Source organism: Lepidothrix coronata, unplaced genomic scaffold (assembly GCF_001604755.1).
Source record: "Lepidothrix coronata isolate B3197 unplaced genomic scaffold, Lepidothrix_coronata-1.0 Scaffold211, whole genome shotgun sequence".
Lineage (NCBI taxonomy): Eukaryota > Metazoa > Chordata > Aves > Passeriformes > Pipridae > Lepidothrix > Lepidothrix coronata.
The window spans coordinates 950982-966318 of NW_016690391.1; the positions used below are offsets into that span (position 1 = coordinate 950982).

General features: G+C 50.2%; 1 protein-coding gene across 2 annotated transcripts in view; it reads left to right on the forward strand.

Annotated features, from left to right (window-relative positions):
• RUNX1 (runt related transcription factor 1) overlaps positions 1 to 15337 on the forward strand; it is a 187970-nt gene that overhangs the window by 97192 nt on the left and 75441 nt on the right. Inside the window, exons 3-4 of one of the 2 annotated variants that reach the window (XM_017833123.1) lie at positions 2133 to 2386; positions 7563 to 7719. In XM_017833123.1, coding sequence (XP_017688612.1) covers positions 2133 to 2386; positions 7563 to 7719 — 411 coding nt within the window. Of the gene's footprint in view, positions 1 to 1272; positions 2387 to 7562; positions 7720 to 15337 lie in introns of those variants that run through there. The other variant, XM_017833124.1, reaches the window with a different exon arrangement.

The following is a 15337-nucleotide window of genomic DNA, read 5'->3' on the forward strand; positions in this document are numbered from 1 at the left end:
CGGTTCCCCGGGGTGGCGATGCCGGTGTCCCGGGGCGGCGGTGGCCGTGCCCCCGGGGTGGCGAGGCCGGTGTCCCGGGGCGGCGGTGGCCGTGCCCCCGGGGTGGCGAGGCCGGTGTCCCGGGGCGGCGGTGGCCGTGCCCCCGGGGTGGCGATGCCGGTGTCCCGCACATCCCCGCGCCGGTTCCCGGAGCCCCCGTCCCGCGGCCGCGCCCCGTGCGGGCGTGATTGGCCGGTGCCCTCCCCCGTATGCAAAGCAGGCGGGGGAATGACATTCCCCGCACTCCTCCCGCCCGCACCGACTCGCTCCCGGCCGCCTCCATCCATCCCGGCCGCGGCGGGCGCCGGGCGGGACGCGGCACACGGGACACGGGATACGGGACACGGGACCCCGCGCTCCCCACGCGTGAAGACCCCGCCATCTCCCCCCGCCGCGGGAATGCGCTTTCTCCGAGCACTCCTCTCGAACCCCGGCCGGCAACCTGTGGGCTGATCTTCTTCCCCCCGGCAACTTTTTGGGCTGATCGTCTTCCCCCGGCAACTTTTGGGTTGATCTTCTTCCCCCCCGGCAACTCTCGGGTTGCTCTTCGCCCGGTGCTTCCCGTCTGCCTTCTCCTCGTCGGGCTCCTCCGCCGCCTCCCTTCGCGGAAGGAAAGCTTTCACTCCTTCAACAGCACTGATTTTGCTGGGTGGTTTTCTTTTCTTATTTTTATTTTTTTTTTTTAGCTGTGGCTGGCGGCTTTTGTTTTTCCGTGTGTCTGTGTGTCTGTCTGTGTGTGTGTGTGTGGGCTTTTCGGAGCAGGTTGGCCGTGTCCATCCCGCTGGACGAGAGAAAAGCCATGTTTCCGAGAGCAGGCTTCCACCTGCTGCGGTTCAAACATTGTTAAGCAGCCGGTTTCTGTGGCCGAATTAGAGGAAGACTGTCTCAGATACTAAAAAAAAAAAAAAGGAGAGAGAGAGAATTGGCAATGAGTGCCGAAGTTGTTGCAGGCTGTTGGTTTGACTGCTAAGGAGGACGTGAGTGGGAGAGAGAGAGCGCTGTTGCACACACAAAACCACAGAGAGAACCCACAATTTAACCAACATCCCCAAACCCGAGTTTTCGGCTGTGGACCTTTTAGCCTCAGAGCTTGCGATCGGCTGCGACCTTTCTTTAAGCCGATGAAAGGCGTTACACCAAAGATAGGGATTCGAAGCTTGAATGCAATGCCCTGAGCTTTTCTTTTTTCGCTCTTTTTTTTTTTTCTTTTTTTTTTTTTTTTGCGCAAGAATAATCGAGAGGTCATGACACGACTACTCTTAGAGAGACGCGAACCAAACTACTGAAGCTCATTTTCAAGGCTGCTTTAAAAAAAAAAAAAAAAGAAAAGAAAAGAAAAAACTCTGAGAGAACATTAATGGATTCCTGTTGTGTTTAAATTCTCTACAGATTGTACTGTAAATATTTTATGAAGTCCGGTATATGTGTGTGTGGTTGCGTGTGTGGACGTGAATATATATACACAGAGTTGTAGCCAGCTGACCTTTGATCACAAAGTCTCGCTCTCGTACCGCCTTCTCTGAAGACAACCCCGAATTTCCCTCTCGAAAAGAGCCATTTTTTGCCCGCGGAAGGCGCCGGTGTGGTTTATTTTCTCTTGAGACTGTAGAGAAATCACCTGGAAGAAACCGATAGGCGGCTGACAGGGAAGCCCGGGCTTTGCGCGTGTTTCTTGTTACTTGGTCGCCTCCCTTCTTCTTTTTTCTTCTTTTTTTTCCCCTTGGGGAGTTCGGAATGAGCTTTCTCCCCGAGAACTTTTTGTGGCACGGCCGCGGACTCGATGCGCGGTAAAGCCCCGCACGGACGCCCCTTGGGTTTATCGGATTAACGCGTTTGTTCCGCCGCGCCAGGAAGCCAAGAGTTAAGTCTGGGCGCGCTCTCTCTATATCTCAGCAAAAAAAAAAAAAAAAAAAAAAAAAATTAACTTCGGGGACTGGCGTAGAAACGAGTTTCCCGCGGGTCCTCGGCCCGTCTCCGTTTATGTTGGTCCCCAGAGAGCGGCTCGCCGAAGAGTTCCGCTCGCCTCGCTGTTCTGTAAGAACTCCGTGGAGGTCCCTCACTCAAAAGGCTTGTTGTGATGCGTATCCCCGTAGATACCAGCACCAGCCGCCGCTTCACGCCGCCCTCCACCACGCTGAGCCCGGGGAAGATGAGCGAGCCGCTGGCGCTGCCCGGCGCCGAGCACGGCGGGGCTTTGCCGGGGAAGCTGCGCGGCGCCGACCGCAGCATGGTGGAGGTCCTGGCCGACCACCCCGGGGAGCTGGTGCGCACCGACAGCCCCAACTTCCTCTGCTCCGTGCTGCCCACCCACTGGCGCTGCAACAAGACGCTGCCCATCGCCTTCAAGGTACGTCCGCCCGAGCCCCAAAACCAGCGCGTCGGGGGGTAGGGGTGGCGAGGGGAGGGATGGAGGGATGGGGGGCAGCGTGTGCGCCCCGAGGGTGGGGGGCACGGGGCGCTCCGAGCCGCGCCCGGGCAGGGACGGCTCGCTCCGGTGGTCCTCCTTCCACCCTTCCTCCCATCCTTCCTCTCACCCTGACTTCCACCTTTCCTTCCAGCTTTCCTCCCACCTTTCCTTCCACCTTTCCTTCCAGCTTTCCTCCCACCTTTCCTTCCAGCTTTCCTCCCACCTTTCCTTCCACCTTTCCTCCCACCTTTCCTTCCAGCTTTCCTCCCACCTTTCCTACCTTTCATTCCATCCTTCCACCCATCCATCCGCCCTTCCATCCCTCTCTCCATCCTCCCTCTCCCGCCCGGGCTGCGGACAGGAGCGAGCGCTGGCAGCTGAGGAATGCGATGGGCTGGGAAGGCTCTCTCCAGCCGCTGCCTCCCTGCTCTCCCCATTCATAACTCCGGCTCTGCTCAAGGGAGAGGGAAAAAAAAAAAAAAAGTCAAAAAAAAAAAAAAAAAGAAAAAAAGCCAGAGCCGAGGAGTTTGGCTGCCCTGGGGACCAGATGCCGCAGCCCGCTGCAGACGGATGCAGGCGGCTGGGAGCTGAAGGAGCCCCCGGAGCTGAAGGAGCCCCGGGCTCGCCCAGAAGTCGCCCACGGCGGTGGCGGGTCCCTTTGCCACCCACGGGGGACACCCGCCCTCCTCCGCGGGCCCCGCTCGGGAGGCACCGCGTTTCCCCTGCCAGGGGGGTAAAAAAAACCCATCAAACCAACCCACCAACAGTCCAAAACGCATATTTCCTTTTTTTTTTTTTTTTTTTTTAATTGGCTGATTTTAATAATAGTAAAAAATCGAGGCCTAACCTCGGGCAGACCCTGCGGCCGCTCGGGGTTCTCCAGTTTCCAGAGTTCCTCGTAAATCCGAGGAGAAAAGATGGGGAGGAGGGCACGGGAGAGGGTATCCCGGCTCCCTCCTGTCACGGGCCGCCGGGACCCTGCCGAGCGGTGCCTCCCGGGTGCTTGTCGGGCTTTCCAGCCTTCCCGTTACCGGGGTTCGAGTAAAATTATCCTCCCCTCGGAGTAAAATTATCCTCCCCTCGGTCACGCTCTTTTTTTAACTCGGGCCTGTCGCTGACTTCTTGAACGCGCTGCTTTTCTTGCTCCTGCTGCAGATGCGCTTCCGAGCAAGGGAAGGAAAAGGTAATTATTCTCGTTATCCTTTTATCCGAGGCGGGAGCCGCACAGACACGCAGCTGCCGAGGAGCCCCGGGGTTAGATTTAGGATGGGGATTTGTCGGGTTCGCGCTTTCTTTTGCGGTCACTCCCAAACCCCGACAGCCTCGGTACAACTTTGTGTTTGAAGGCCACCAGACTCGAGTCTTTTCCGACGGCTTTTTGGGGAGAGGAGAGACGAGGGAGAAGGGAATCAGCTCAGCTCCCGGAGCTTCGGGAAATCCCGCTGACGAGGCGGCTTCGGGGCAAAGTTTTATTATGTCTGGTCCTCTTGTTTTACGCAGATAGGAGTCTGGGGAAAATGGGAGGAACTAATCGGCAGGGTCACTTCCTAAATTCCCACATTTAGATTAATTATTACACTGTTACCCACGCACTCGGCGGCTCCTGCTAATTGCTCGGGAAGTTCAGCTCCTGGAAGGCAGGGAAAAGCCGCTCCGCCCCGCCGGGAAGGGAGATAAGAGGAGTTCCCGGTGTTCCTTTTTTTTCCTGGGGGATCCCTGTGGCCAAAGGCCACGGTGGCGGGTCCCCGCGGGGCCACGCGTGTCCCTGTCCCATCCCCGGGCATCTCCCGGCGGGGACCGGGATGGAGAAGGCACAGGAGATGTGGCTCTTCCCGCTCCTGCCCGGCCGAGCCGGCAGCGATTTTGGGATTCTCCTCTGGAATGGGGGCTTTTGGAGGCAGGGACTGTCCTTGTTACGTGGAAATTGCGGGAAGCAAAGCCAGGGAAGGTTTCGAGAGGTGCCCAACGCCGCTCCCCCCCCGCCCGCGGCCGGCGCGGCCCCCGCCGCCTTCACCGGCAACTTCTCCAGGAGTTTGTAACAGCGGGATAACTCAATACAAGAGAAAAATAATAAATCAAAACATCCCCCCCAAAAAAAACAGGGGAAAAGGTTTCCTTATGAGCCCCTGGAATGGTGGGCTGGGAGACACCTGCTCCTCGTCTTCACCTCCCCCCAAAATTCTCCGTGGATTGCCGAGAAATGAGTCGTGGAATAATTTACCACGTGTAAAACGAGCTTGTTGGGTTCATGCTAAATACTGAATATTCGCAAAGGCGTTTTTAAAAGTCGTGGGGTGTTGTTTTGTTGTTTTTTTTTCAGGTGATTTGGACCAGGAGTTAGAAAATTCGGGTCAGGTGGTTCCTTCGCATCTGACAAAAAAGCGCTGAGTTTTGTCAGGTGTTTGTTAACAACCATTGCATGAACAAAAAGAGAGAGACGGAGAGTTTTCTCTTCATGTTTCCCTAGAAAAATTCATTTGTGGTGTTTGATCGGGAGACTGTTTCAAACCAAAATTAAAATTTTTTTGATTTTTAAAAAGCTTTTTTTTTTTCCTAAAAAAAGAATGATTCTGAGAAACTTAAAAACTATTATATAATAGCTAACAAGTTGCTATAGAAATTCACTGTCCAACTGCTGTTAAGAAAGAATCTAAATCTTAATTTAAAAGGCCAGTTTGGTTTGACCGATGCGGGAGAAGTAGGTAATTTAGATACCCGACAGACCCGCAGTGCTGATACTCTTCTCGCTTCTCTGGCAACACATATTTTTTAGAGGTAAAGAGTGCAACAAAGTCCTTGATAACTCCAGTCAGCAAGTCTCAGCTTATCTGTTTAGTCTGTTTTCTAATGTAAATGTTTGTATTTCTGTTTCTATTGTCTGGGACTTTTAACTCCAGTTTCTTTTCTGGGCTGTGGCAGCTTTATACTTGTTTCTGATTTTTTTTTTGTGGAGGTGAGATTTGGAAACGGTGCTTTGAAATATTTGCTCTGTAAGGGCCAACTACCCCCAGATTCACAAAAATCTTTTGTGAACTCTCAAAATCCCGGAATATATTTCCTTAAATGAATGTGCAAACATTTGCATCGCAGGGCAATGCCCTGATTTTTCCCCTTTTTGGCCTTTCTTGTGCCTGGGATACAAGTGCTTGCATTAAGGTTTCACGGTGGTTTTTTTAAGAAGTGGGTGCCTTGGGTTGGAAGTTGATTGTGAGACTGTGCAAGGAGAAGAGTGTGAGCTCAAGCATTTTGAGCAGGGACTAATTTAGGCCAAAATCAGGGAAATTTGGAAAGCCCAACGCTGAGCAGAGCACAGGCCCCAGGAACACGTCCTGGAACCCAGAGGAGAACAAAAAAAACCCAACAGGCTGGGCCGGGGAGGAACGGGGAAGAGGAAGTTGAAATGGAGACGTAAAGAGGGAATTTTGACCCAGTGATTTGAAGTTTGCATGTGGAAGTGAAAATAAGGGTTGTTGGTGGCAAAAGGGAGAGCGCAGAATTGAGAAGCTCGGCCTCCCGTGGAAGGAAAGGCTGGGAAATACCTGAGACTGGGGGCTTCTCCCAAATCCTGGGAGGTGGCTGTGGCTGGGGAATAAAAAATCAGGGATTGATCGAGCAAAGGAGCTGCTGATCCCCTTTTGGGAAGGACAAATGTGATTAGAAACCGAGAGAAATAAAACCGGGCCGTGAGAAGCTTCAGCCGATTCTAACGGCCTGGATGTGAGCTAGAAAATTCTAAGAGGAAGGAAAAATATCAAGCTGCAGCTCAGAGGGCACGATGAAGGGCTGCTTCCTCTTAGAATGTGCAAAAGAGGAATTAAAAACTAGCTGGATTTTTTTAAATCTTTTTTTTTTTAATTATTTGTGGTAAGAGTCATGTAGACTTAATTGAGGGAACAGCAATATATCTTGTAAAAACAAGATATAGGGGACCAAACCCAAGCTCTTATTTTTGCCAGAGTGAATGGAGAGACACCCTACATACCCATTTGATTGCAGCAGGGTAAAACTGTTCAGAGGGTTCCATCCTGCTCAAGAAATTGCAGTAAAAATCAAATTTTTCATCGTTTGATCAGTGTGAACGGCGTAGATACAGGTCAGAACATTTAAGATCAGAAATCTTTGGGTCTCTCAGGTCGTTGCACCAAAAATTCAGTGAATCTTGTGTTCCTAAATGTTTGTTTGATGCTGGCACCAAGGAGCTCCAGCACAAGCATTTGGGGCCAGGTAAAGCCTTTGGCTGAGCCAGGGCAGATTTCCTTAGTTCAGATCATGATTTCCGTCCATCAGGTGAGGCCTGAAGTCAATTATTCGCTTTTAAAGGGGAAAAAAAGAAGTTGTTCACTAATTTGAGATGAAACATTTGATTGAGGCCCGATTTTCCACGGATTTACCCAGAATTTATGCTGGGACAGCTCTGTTAAGGGCTACTGCTGTAAACGAGACCGGCAACAGGTCCTGTTCATGGGATTTGTGTACTGAAAATTACAGATGTATGTTTTGGAAAGCTGATTTCACCTATTTTTCATCTCAGAGTACACATCTCGCTGGGTATTTCAGAGGCCCAGCAGTGCAAAACTTCCCAGTCCAGTTGTTAAGAAAAACAGGGTTTGAAATGGTGGGAAGTCCACGACGAGGAGTTAAAAAAGATGTACCTTATATAGTATATTATTGTGGTAATATCGTAGATGCAATGATATATTAAAAAGAAATCACTCTTTTAGGTCCTTCAGGGAATTCAGGAAATGTGGGGAAGAACAGTGGAAAAGAGTTGGGAAGCATTTTAGTGCAGTAACAGGTCAACCACCAGCACTACTGACACCGCTCAGCAGTGAGCCTACACGTAACTTGTCTGCTCAGAGTTAAAACTCTACAATCAAAATTGCAAAAAAAACCCATTTGGCTTGATTAAAGAACGACAAAGTGGACAAGGTTTTGGGGAAGAGGAGGATTCCCACCGCAGCAAAGTAGGAACGGAAACGATTCCCGTCTTCCCAAAAGAACTTCTTAGACTCAGACTTCTTAAGACTTCTTAGACTTCTCCACCCAGATTTTTGCTGTCGCTCCTTTTTCCTCGTTTTTTTCCCAGCTGAGGGGGTCTTGCTCCTTGATTTCGCAGGTGGTGGCCTTGGGGGACGTCCCCGACGGGACGCTGGTGACGGTGATGGCCGGGAACGACGAGAACTACTCGGCGGAGCTGCGGAACGCCACGGCCGCCATGAAGAACCAGGTGGCGCGGTTCAACGACCTCCGCTTCGTGGGCAGGAGCGGGAGAGGTACCTCTTTGCTCTCAGCTGCACCCCCCTGCTCGCCTGGTCGTGGCAAATTCCCGGGGTGGGCTCGCGGGGGCCGCTTCCGAAGGGTGGTTCCCCTCGTTTCGCCGTCGCCCGTCCCCCGGCGTCGCTTCGGGTTTCTCGAATGGCAAAATCTCGGTTGGGGGAAAAAAAAAAAACCAACCAAAAAAAATCAAAACCTCACAGAAAGTGGCATTTTGACTCCGGGAGCCGCCCCTGTTGGTTTAGAGCAGCACGGCGTTACCTGTGGTTAAGCTCAAGTGGCGTGTTTTGAGTTTAAAATGAGAATTTTCGTCTTCTGTAGGGACTCGCGATGGGGTTCCCCTTCTAGTTTCTGCAGCAGAGCGGGTCTCTCTCAATATTCCCTGCACAGTGCAAATATTTCCTGCATAGATCTGAAAATTCTGCGGGTTCATCCTGACCTGCTAAAGGCACAGGGCATGTTTTCTGGCCTGTTTTCCCCTCAGGATGCACCGGTCCTGTTAGTTAATGTCTGCTGCAAAGTGGATGGGAGAGAGCAGCCAGAACAGAGGGGTTTGATACCTGACTTGCTCTGTCTCTGCCATAACCAGTAATGACTGGTATGTAAGTAAAAAGGCCTTTGGAGCATCAATAACAAACAGGATTTGGAGTTGACTTGGGCTGGGACCACTTAAAAATGTCATCTGGAAGCTGCAAACAGAACCCGACGCGTGCGGCTCACGCTGCCCGTGGGTGGGCAGGTGCACAGAGCTTGACCCAAAAAAAAACCAACATAAAGACCCTTTGCAGCTTCACCCTTTGGCTCCAAGCCATCATCTTAAACCCCATAAATTCCAAGCCACCATGTTTACCGTCCTATTAGTTTATTTTAAGTGCTTCCCTTAAGGGGAGTTTGGGGAGGTTCGGTCAGACCCGCGGAAGAGAAGCCAGAGAGTTGTTGTTGCTCAGAGGGAGCTCAGAAGAAAGATCAGCCTCTCTCTCTCTTAAGGTCAAGGATGAAAACCTGTCACATCTCCCGTGTGACTTCACGTGATGTTTACTTATGTTTGTCTGCAAGTAAAACTGGCAGGTTTTCGTGGCGTTCCAAACACCGCGGTGTTGTTCCAGGACGATTCGGTGCCGTAACGCTCACAGTTCCAAGTGAGAGCAGCTACTGCACTTCAGCAGGTTTCCTTTCAGAGCAACCTGTGTCTCTCAGAACCAGAAGGAATGCTCCTCAGGGGTTGCTGATCCCTCCTGACCGTTTTCCCTTCCCTCTCTCCCCGTGTGAGCATCCGACCCGGCGCCCGGTGTGCGGTTGCCCGCGTGGCCCTTCGGGAGAGTTACAAGGGTGACCCACTTCTGCTCGCTCGCTCCCCAAGTGTTTTGCTCCCCATGGGAGATGGGTCAGGCTTCTTCAGAGCGAGGAAGTGATGCTGATTATACACCACAGCCCTTATTTCCCTTTGAAGTGAAATGCAGCTGGAGATCCCCTTCCAATGTAAATACGGTCGCAACGGTGGCAGAGCGTGGCCCCGCCGAAACATCGTCCGAGCAGTAAATACTTTGTAGGAATAAAACACCAACCCAGCTCCTCTGTCTCTCCTGCAGCATTTTTAGCTGAGGATACAGAGGCAGATGTCTTTCAAATTGTGTTGTTTGGGCCGTCTTCAAATGCACTCGGTGGAAAACACCCGCAGCTGAGAACGTAGCTTCATAATGCTAGCAAAGAATAATAATAGGGTAATGCAGAGAAAATTATATCCATTTACTGAAAACACGAGGGATGCTGTAATGTCTGAAAGTATCAGTCATTAAACGTGTTCATTTGTTATATTAAAGGTACCACCTTTTCAGTAAATGGAATTTGCATTATGATTCAGAGATGACTGTTTAGAAGATTCAAATGAATAGCTGGCAGAGTGGCGGAGAAGCTAATAAAAACAAACCTGTAGTTCAGTTCCTGGCCATGGTAATGAAGCTAGAAATCATAACAGTGAACTGTGTGAGCCTCAAGGTCAAAATCCAGCAGCTGAGAGAAAACAGTCCCTATTCATGCAGCAAAGCCTGGCAGGGAGCACCGTGGAGCCCCTTACCCTGCTGGGAGTGGTTGCCAGTAGGTGGTCACTTGGCCCCAAGACATAAACCTTGCCCGTGGTGTGATATCCAGGGGCTCAGGAGCCTTTAAGTAGTGGAGTGAGTTGGGAATGCTGCGTGCTATTAGTCAGGCTTGGAGGTTAAATCTCATCACCTGCACTGGCCGCCCATCTCTGGAGCAGTGACTAATGTATGCTTTTGTTTACTCCTGAACAGGGGATTGTTTTCCAAAGGTGGGGATTGTTTGCACTCAGTACGGGATTTCTGAGGTGCTGTTCTGTTGAATTTGTATAAAGCCTAAAGCAGAAGGTGGCTGCTTCAAAGGGCATTGCTTCCTTTGATACCCGGCTGGAGGAAAATTAACCCAAACTTTGTTTGCCGTGTAATATTTGAGCTCGAACAAGTTCAGCTGCCACCAGTGATAATGCCATGCCAGGAGCGTTGTGTGAGCAGTGGCTGAGAGTTCACGTTGGTTATGGGCAGAGTGGAGGCTCCTCGTGTCCAGCAGGTGATTTAAAATCACCTGGTGGAGAACAAGGAATGGCTTGGAGGGGTGATGGTTCCCTCTTCACCCATATCAGCCCCCAGCCCCGTTAAAATCCCATCAGAGCCAACAGCTCCCTCCCTTCTGAGCAGGAAATTCTCACTCTTGACGCTCTTAATAACCAGTTTAAATTTCCTCCTGTGGGCCTTCCATGAAATCCAGCCAGGCAGCCCGTGTCAGCCATTAAAACATCATCCACATTTTCCTCCTGGATGAGGGAGGGTCACAGCAAGTCCCCCAGAGCAGGGGGATTTATTTCTCCCAACCGATATTTGGCACCAACCAAAACTTCAGAGCTCCCAAACCGAGTTTCAGCATCGTTTCGTGTGGTTGCCCCGTGTTGCTCAGCCCATTGTTGCTGTTTAGAATTAAAAAAACCCCAAGCCCTTGATTTTTCCTGACCCCCAGAATGGGAGCTGAGATTGTCACGGGTCGCCCGAAACCTGGAGATGTTGTATAAAGGCAATTTGGCTCCTTTTCCTGAACAAAACCGATTTACACTGGGCTTGGCTGGGCTCCAGAGTGACTGTTCCTCACCCTGTTTTGAGAATGCTACTGGGCAAACCTGCCTGTCTGGCTTGGAAGTGATTTCTGAAAGAAAAATGTCGTTTTTAAAGCTTGACCAACTCTCAGTCTTCCCCCCCTTTCCTGATTACCTGGTTAAACCAAAATTAATCTCTATTTTTCACCCTCCATTCATAAACACCTCAATGCTGCTGCAACATATCCTGTTTTCTTAGTGTACAATGAACCGGTTTAGGTTGCTGTGATGAAATGCATCTGATGCAAAAAAAGAAGTTCACTGGGTAAAATTAAAAATAAATAGTTATTTTGGAGAGGGAAAGCTCCGTGGCTTGGTGAGCACGACATATTTTCCTCATGGAATCACTAATCCCGGTTACTATCTATTCTTTGCGGGGCCGTAACATTCCAAAAACCCCAACAAATAAACATGTTTTCCAGATGAAAACGATTATTAATAGGTTATCATAATAGTAGCTAATGGAGAGGTGCCTTGGCTTGCTGCTGGAGATCTCAATCTCGAGCTGAGAGCTGGAGCTTTGTTTTTCAGCAAGGCCTTTTCAAAACTGACTCTTGGAAAGGGCTGGAAATTAAGGCTCCCTATATATTTCCTACTATCTCTCAGGATTGGAGCCATGAGTCAGTTTTGTGGTGGTTTTCAGCCTCCACAGAGCCAGAGAAGGTGTAGCTGGAAGGAGAACACGAGGGAGGGATATTACCAAGCACAGTCAGAAGTTTCTGCCATCAGGACTCTTCCTTCTGGATATAATTTTCAGGGGAAAAAAAAAAAACCCAAAACAATCAGTTGAAGCTGGAATCACAAAAATACATAAACCCCAGAAACTACTGGCCTGGATTCCCAGTCCAATTATTTTTATTGGTCTTCTGAAGTCAGAATTTTGTTCCTTCTGTGCAGCTTCTTCGCTTCGTGGCCGCATTATTTGAGCATTTGGTTGAAATTTGGGGTGGTTTTATTATTTTTTTTTTTTTTTTTGCTTGAACGCATTCAAAATCGTAAAAGTATGTGCAAAACAGGGGAGGATGCTATTCAACAGGGTCATAAAATCAGTATTAAGCAGGCGTCCGGGTTCTGGTCCAAGCCTTTGGAATGTTTCAGGGGCCGTGGTATCAGATCCCGGAGTAACGACGAGCGGCGCTCGCCAGGCGGGGATGGAAACGGGAGAAATCCAAGGAAAAAGAGGCAGTGGATGGAGTTCCAAGACAACCACTTGTTTTTATGTTGGGTTGATAAGGATGCTACAGACAGCAGGAGGGCGGTTTGGCCACAGGGAGATGGGCAGTTCCTTTGGATATTGGGAAGGAATTCCTGGCTGGGAGGGTGGGGAGGCCCTGGCCCAGGTTGGCCAGAGAAGCTGTGGCTGCCCCTGGATCCCTGGAAGTGTCCAAGGCCGGGTTGGACAGGACTTGGAGCAACCTGGGCTGGTGGAAGGTGTCCCTGCCCATGGCAGGAGATGGGACTGGATGATCTTTAAGGTCCATTCCAATCCAAACCATTCTGGGATTTTATGAAAGGAAGGGGCTGTGCCACTGACCCACATTGTTAGAGGGTCAATATTAATGACAGGGACTCTTCTCCCTCCAATCTGCTCTGAATGGTGATTTTTTCCCTGAAAGACAGAGCCCAGAATTGATCATTTTATTTTTAAGTGATTTAGGGTTGCTTAGTTGTGCCATTAATTTGAATTAAGATTTCTGTTTAATCTGAGTGGCCGTGGGAGAGTTCAGGTTCTGGTGCAGGGGAAGAACTGAGGGAGCAGATTGTGATAATGGGGAAGAATTCAGTGAGCAGGTTCTGGTAATGGGGAAGAATTGAGGGAGCAGAGTCTGATAATGGGGAAGGATTCAATGAGTAGATTCTGATAATGGGGAAGAATTCAATGAGCAGGTTCTGATAATGAGGAAGAATTCAGTGAGTAGATTCTGATAATGGGGAAGAATTAAGGGAGCACACTGTGATAATGAGGAAGAATTAGATGAGTAGGTTCTGATAATGGAGAAGAATTCAGAAAGTAGGTTCTGGTAATGAGGAAGGATTTAATGAGCAGATTCTGGTACAGAGGAAGAATTCAGGGAGAAGATTCTGGTATGGATGAAGAATTCAATGAGCAGGTTCTGATATGAAGGAAGAATTTAGGGAGCAGATTCTGGTACAGGGAAAGAATTCAGGGAGCAGATTCTGACCTGGAGGACCCAATGTCTGTCTCAAGCTCAATACCCTGGGTCAACTTTAGGTTGATCATCAAATCCATCCCTCTCAAGGTGATGGCTCCCTCAGGACTGGCTTTTGGGATGTAGCAGCAGGAGGAGAGGAGAGGAGAAGCCTTTCCCACCACCCAAGTCCAGGGCACAGCCGGGTCCAGTCGTGTAAGAAAACACACGTGTGGTGCTGCCCCACCAGGGGTTGGACTCCCCAGACATCATGTGGGTCCCTGAGGCTGAGCACGAGCGTGGCTGCCTCTGCCAGCTCCCAAACACTCTCTGCTGGGTCACTTAAAATTTTCATCTGGGCTTAAAAAAAAAACCCTCCCGCTCCCAAAAGCGTCAACAGGAGAAAAATAATGGCAGAGCGACTTGGAGAACTTCCTGTCTCCGGGAGCATTACTGCTGTAAACAGGGGCCATGCCAAGTGCTGAACCACTGCCCTCAGTCCAATAACAATAAATCTATTTTTTGGTGCTGCACAGCTCTGCCTGTACGATTTTTGAAGCAACGGGGATGAGGCAGACGCTGTCCTAGGAGAGTTTTCTCCTCTTTTTTTTTTTTTTTCCTTTCCCAGTGATAAAAGGAGTTGGGCTTCCCAGAAGTTACATAGTTTCAAGGGATCTGTTTGCCCTTCAGCAGCTTTGGTTTTGTTTGTTTGTCTTTTTTTTTTTTTAAATTTGTTTTTATTTTGCCGGTTTTGTTTTCGCGTGCCACCCTTCAGAACTCCTCCAGTTCTGGTAAAAACGTGTTTATTTTTGGGTGTAGCTCTACACATGTGTGTACCCGTATTACAACTCCAAGAGCAGATGGTATTCTGTCATCAGAAGAAAATCATTCTGGGGGATAAATCAGGACCCTGGCTCCGGGGCTGGCTAGAGAACTTGAGCAGAAGTGAAGATGCTGCAAATCAGTGGCTTACAATTGCTGTCAAGAGTCTTTTCCAGCACGGTCATGTGCAGAAACCCTCATCAGTCTGAATGATCTCTGTTCCCTTCTAAAAACCCTGCAGTAAAAAAAACCCTTCAGTAAAAAAACCCTGCAGTAAAAAAACCCTGCAGTAAAAAAACCCTGCAGTAAAAAAACAGACATTTTTTTTTTTTCTATTACCTTAATGCTGTGTGACTCTCCTCCACCCCTTTTTGCTCCCATCCTGCTTTCCCACTGTTTTTTCCCTTAGGATTATTTCCACGCACTTCTCTCGGCCTCTCCAAATCATTCCCTTTGTCCCCTTCCCTCCTTCCTCTGTTGATGGTATTCCTTGCCTCGGAGAGCTGCAAGTTGGGATTCTTCTGTGAGCCTTTAGCACCAGAGCAGGTTTTGGCCTCAAAAAAGGATGCAAGGAGCTATCCCAAATCCCTTTTGCCCTTTCCAAACATTCCCTGTGAGGATGAGGAGCTACCTGCTGCGTGGGGCAGGGAGCGAGCGGGGAGAGAGGGAGGAGGTTCTGGAGGCCCAGGAGAGGAGGAGGAGGAGGAGGAGGAGGAGGGAAGCAGCTGCTTGGAAGGCTGGATGCCATAAGAGCTCTTGAGTGGGGCGGTGCTTGGAGCACATCAGCTCCCTGAAGTTTAGGCAGGAACAGAAGGAAAGGCTTTGGCAAGGCCACGGAGTTTCCACAGGCCGGACTTTGCGCAGCACGACTCCAACAAAGCCACGTCCGTGTCTGAGGCCACGGAGGTTGTCCCAGGTTTGGAGGCTGTCTCTGGTGGAAGTTGGCAGGTTCCAGGTTGGTAATGGCAGTGTTATCTCCCGTGGAGATCCAGCGGGTGACCCCGGAGCTCTCCCTGGCTGGGAAATCAATGCGCATTCCATTAGTGTAATGACAGCACGGAGGAGTCCTTCCTCCAGGAAAATGAGCTCCCAGTAAACAGTCCCTGGGCACACTCCCATGCTCTCAGAGCTACTGGAGAACTAAACTGTCTGGTTGTCCTCTGGCACTCTCCTGCTTCGGGCCACTGCAGGTAGAAGATCATAAAAGTGCTCCTTGCCTTTCACAGTCAGAGCAGGGCGTTGCTCTCCCAGTGAACTCACCTCTTCCCTGCTCCCAGTGCCTGGAGCCTCTGCCAGAGCCGTGCTGAGGGGTCACCACCTTCATCATTCCATAGGGAGAGGAGCATGTTTGAGCCCAGCTTCCCAGCTCCTGCACCGAGGTGTAGAATCACAGAATGGTTTGGGAAGAAAGGGACCTTAAAGAACAGTTTGTTCCAACCCCCTGCCATGGGCAGGGACACCTTCCACCAGCCCAGGTTGCTCCAA